This window comes from Notolepis coatsorum (assembly GCF_963971535.1).
Source record: "Notolepis coatsorum genome assembly, chromosome: 15".
Classification (NCBI taxonomy): domain Eukaryota; kingdom Metazoa; phylum Chordata; class Actinopteri; order Aulopiformes; family Paralepididae; genus Notolepis; species Notolepis coatsorum.
The window spans coordinates 82,171,302-82,176,301 of record NC_140179.1 but is presented as its reverse complement, the minus strand read 5'-3'; the positions used below and the strand labels follow the sequence as shown (position 1 = coordinate 82,176,301).

General features: G+C 42.3%; 1 protein-coding gene across 1 annotated transcript in view; it reads right to left on the bottom strand.

The window, feature by feature from the left end:
• Positions 1 to 5,000, bottom strand: part of LOC311242111 (laminin subunit beta-1-like) — a 36,896-nt gene that overhangs the window by 27,714 nt on the left and 4,182 nt on the right. Inside the window, 3 exon segments of the mRNA XM_084331067.1 lie at positions 968 to 1,185; positions 4,841 to 4,943; positions 4,945 to 4,996. Coding sequence (XP_084187193.1) covers positions 968 to 1,185; positions 4,841 to 4,943; positions 4,945 to 4,996 — 373 coding nt within the window.

Genomic DNA, 5,000 nt, shown 5'->3' with positions numbered 1-5,000 from the left:
TCTAGCAACGTTCAAGACAGGGGAGGGGAGAATTGGAAACACGAAATTGGGATGGGAGAAAAATAGAAAATGGGGAGAAAAAGTGGATAAAAAAAAAAAGATGAATAATTCAGTTAAATGTATATTATAGACAAGTCTTGTCTTTCTTTCACACAGAGACACAGCTACACTTAGTTTCCATCACTTTAGTGGAATGTTGCGCTCAGCAATCCCACAGTGTATTCCCAAACTTCCTTCCTCCAATGGAGTGCAGCCAGTAAACACAGAAACCACGCTTGTGTGTGTGTGTGTGTGTGTGTGTGTGTGTGTGTGTGCGCGTGCGTGTTTGTGTGCGTGTGTGTGTGTGTGTGAGAGAGACAGAGACACAGAGGGACATTTCTAAACAGCTGAAGTCTATATATCAGAGAAATACACAAAAGAAAAACAACAGGATTAATAGATGCTGACAGATGTTGTAACGTTAGCGCTCTCACTTTCAACTGTGTGCACAACACATGAGCAGAGAACAATTCCTGTATTGTTACCCTGCCATCAAAAGATAAAAAAAAAATTATCTCTTTTCAGCTGTCACAGAACCTGGCAACAGTTGTTTAAAGGAACACACCAACATTATGGGAAATTCACTTGCCATCTTCTCCAGAGTCAGACAAGAAAACAGATACCAGTTTCCTCTCTGTGCGTTCAGTAGAAAGCTATCCGGCTGCAAGCTAGCCCAAATGAATGGAAGCGGATATGGACCAGCTTGCCGAGCTGTTGGCCAAAAACACCTCTCTGGGAGTTTTTTAAGCTAGGCTAGTGGTCCATATCCGCTTTCATTCATTTGTGCTAAGCTATAGGCTAGCTTGCAGCCGGTTCAGTTGAAACGGCGAGTACTCGGGTAATGGGTTACTCGCGCCCCCCGTCCCATACTTTATTCACGTAGTACACACACGATAGAATTGGGACGCGGCCTGCGTCTCTCACCCACCTCGTTACAGGACGACCCGAAGGCGTGAGCGCGGTCACAGTCGCAGGCCTCGCAGCCCGCCTCGCTGGCGATGTTCCAGGTGTCCAGGGCACAGCTGTCGCAGTGCTGACCCGTCACGTTGGGGTGGCAGGGGCACTGGCCGTTGTGCAGGTTACACTGGCAGTCGCCCGGGGCGGGGCACGCCTGGGGCACGGTGCCCATGGAGTAGCACATGCACCCTGCGACCAGAGAGGGAGGAGGGGGTTAGTTAGTATGCAGACGCAGGCATAGGCACAAGCACACCTTAAAGGAACACGCCAACATTTTGGGAAATTAACCTACCGTCTTCGCCAGAGAGAGAGAGAATAAGATAGATACCAGTTTCCTCTCTGTGCGTTCAGTAGAAAGCTATCTGGCTGCATGTTAAGCCTAGCTTAGCACAATGAATGGAAGCGGACATGACCGGTTAGCCTTCGGGAGAGGTGTTGGTTGGACAATGCCTAGGCTAACCGGTCATGTCCGCTTCCATTCATTGTGCTAAGCTAGGCTTAACATGCAGCCAGATAGCTTTCTACTGAACGCACAGAGAGGAAACTGGTATCTATCTTATTCTCTCTCTCTCTCTCTGGAGAAGACGGTAAGCAAATTGCCCCAAAAGTTTGGCGTGTTATCTTTATTTGTGCTCACATTTTAGACAGAAATCCTTGAACACAAACAATAATAGATGGACAAACAAATCTCATAATCTTGGAGTCTGTGTTTACAGGAAGCAGCGTCTGGTCTGAGTCTATGTGGCGACTGCCAATTATCACAGATATAGAGCAGAATTTACTTAGTTCCTGGCTCGGACATTCCTGCCATCTGCATACCCCTCACAACTAATCTGTGGACATTACCTGGCTATAGGCTTCCAAATATAAACCCCAGCCATTTACATTTGTGAGACAAGCTGTGTAATATCCTCCTAGTTGGTACTTTAGAACCTTGGTAAGAAATGCCTTTTCCGAACCGTAATCAAAAGTACATCCTACTTCTAAAATGCCGCAGGGGTGTAAAGTACTTGAGTAATTGTACTTCGTTACAATACTTAAGTACTGTTTTGGGGGATTTGTACTTTACTTGAGTATTATTAGGTTTATATACTTTGTACTTTTACTCCATTACATTTCAGAGAAAAAAACATACTTGTTACTCCTTACATTTAAAATGCAGACCTACAAAGTACAAAGTACAAATCTTGCAGGTCCAACCATTTTAATGAGTATTTTTGAATTGTTTATCTGGTCAAACTAACGTTATTAATCCTAAACAGCCAATCAAATCCCCATCAATGGAAAATGAACCCGCCCATACCCATGCTGATTGGTCCTTGTGCAAGACTAGAAAGCGGGGATCTTTGATTAAACACCTGCTATCAGAAGAATAGAGTCAGTGACAAGTCTGTGTCTTGGATGGGGATGTGGTGGGGATTGACGTGGTGGAGATTGATGTGTGGGGTGGGGTGTTTGGGGGGGGGGGGGGGGGTTCACATACCTTCAAGCAACTGTATTGGTATTAAATTCCTCAGTCTAAAGAGATGACCTTGCCCCTGGCAAGCCTTCTAGTGATCCATTGTTAAAGCGCCTCCGAGGGAGTGAATCTCTTCCAATAATGAAGAACACTCTTATCTCAGTTTTTGGATGAATCCCACTCATGAGAAACAACTAATATGTGATTCTTCTTGCAGGGAGTGCAGACATCTGCACTCCTATCACAGATAGCTGATAAATGACATTATTAAATGTAGCGTAATACTAAAACAAACTAAAAGCTCAAGGACTCTTATAGGAGCCAAAGTTATACCTTATTTCTATTGGCTTAGTTGCCTACACTGTTAAAGTCTACATTTCAGAATACAATGGGGCTTAGCTGTATATAGGTTATTGTATTATTATATGAATGTTTATATGTTTATTTTTATAACCTTACATTGAAACGGCATTAGGAATATTGATTGGATTTAGATAAAGTAATTGAACAGTCTTATTTGTCATAGGGCCTAACAAAAATAATGGTTTGGTTCCGGTTGCCGACCGACCCTGCCGATTTAGGTGCAACCCAATTTATTTTATGAGTTTAAAAATAAAAAATAAAGATTAAAAAAATAAAAATATTTTTCTTAAATAAAAAGTGTAGTAAAATAAGAAAAATATTAAAAAAATATATTTCATTGCCCTCTCGGAGGGGGGGGGGAACTCAGACTAGACATTGACAAACAAATTACAACTAAGGACAATGAAGGACAACAACGAATACACATGACAAGGGAAAGGGGGGGCAGAGAGGGGAGTAAGTAAAGTAGCGGGTGAGGAGGGGGATTGAGAGAAGGGTGGGTTATGGAGTGGATGGCTCACAGGTCAATCTCCTATGAGCCTAGATTATCCACAAGCAATTCCCAGGTGTTATTAAATTGTGAGACTTCGATGTGATCCACGGTTGAGATTGTTTCCTGTGATATGTAATTTGAGAGAAGGCCCAACCATTGCCCAGTATTCAAATTTTTTCTTGTCTTCCAGTTTAAGAGGATAGTTTTCTTTCTAGTGACAGGTAATTGACAGCTTGTCACAGCAACCAGTGGTGACAGAACAAAGAGTGACACATCAGGAATAGGGCGTATAGTCCAAGTAGGGGTCCTGAGGGGGGGGGGGCGAGCAAGAGCCCATGTATTGTATTTATTATTTTTATGTCTTTTAATCCACTTTCATTCTGATTTAATTACTGGACTGTCATTATTGTTATTATTATTTCTGTTATTGTCCTGTGATTTATCGTTGATTGTTACTGTTACTGTATAGTTTGTCTTGTTTCATGTTAAAAAAAGGGAAAATAATAAACATTTGTTAAAAAATAAAGGAATAGGGCGTGACCAACAGTGAGTGCAGATACCAACCACCAGGTGAAATAACTCGAATGACAGTGGGGTTCCTAAGACAAGAACCCCGAACGTTACATACTCCAGTATTCTGCCTTTAATATTGTGATATTATTCAGGGTACTCCAGTATTCTGTCTTTAATATTGTGATATTATTCAGGGTACTCCAGTATTCTGCCTTTGATATTGTGATATTATTCAGGATAATCCAGTATGCTGTGGTTAATATTGTGATATTATTCAGGATACACCATTCTGTTTTTAATATTGTCATATTATTCAGGATACTACAGTATTCAGTCTTTAATATTGTGATATTATTCATGCTGTGATGTGAATGCCGTCCATGTTAGTTTACCTTCAATGGAGAAGTACATTAAATAACTTTAATGCAAAAAAAAGTGTCCTCTGTTCTTTCATTTCAGCATTGTCTATCGCAGAACACATTCCATTGTGAGTGTCTGCTTGGTTTCATTCCAGCCTTGCCTAAACACCAGCTGATGATTTCACTAATTGGTTCACCTCTTCAACTAACTCACCTGGTGCAATGTATAGTTCAAATGAAAACTTGGCCGATGATGGAATCCTTTCAAAAAAAATAAAAAATTTGTTTTACTTTTTAGTAATTAAGTACATTTAAAAGTAGGACTTTTTGACTTTTACTCAAGTGTGTTTTTAGCCAGATACTCTGACTTTTACTTGAGTCAGATTTTGAGACAGTACCCATACTTTCACTTAAGTATAATTTCTGGGTACTTTTTACACCCCTGTAAAATGGTCACCTGGTGACTCTACGGTCCTCATTAACAACAGCCACAGTGTCTCTCGCACACACACACGCACATACACACACGCACACACGCACAGCACACACACATACACACACGCACACACGCACACACACACACACGCACACACACACACACACACACATGCACACACACACACACACACGCACACGCACACACACTCCTGTACTCACTCCTGCAGGTCTGGGTGGCCGCGTCGCCATAGTAACCAGGTTGGCACTGCTCACACCCGTGGCCCTCGGTGTGGTGCTGGCACTTGAGACAGACGCCCGTGCGGGGAGTCGCACGCCTCCGGGTCGTACATGTCGATGTTGTTGTTGCACTGGCACGGCA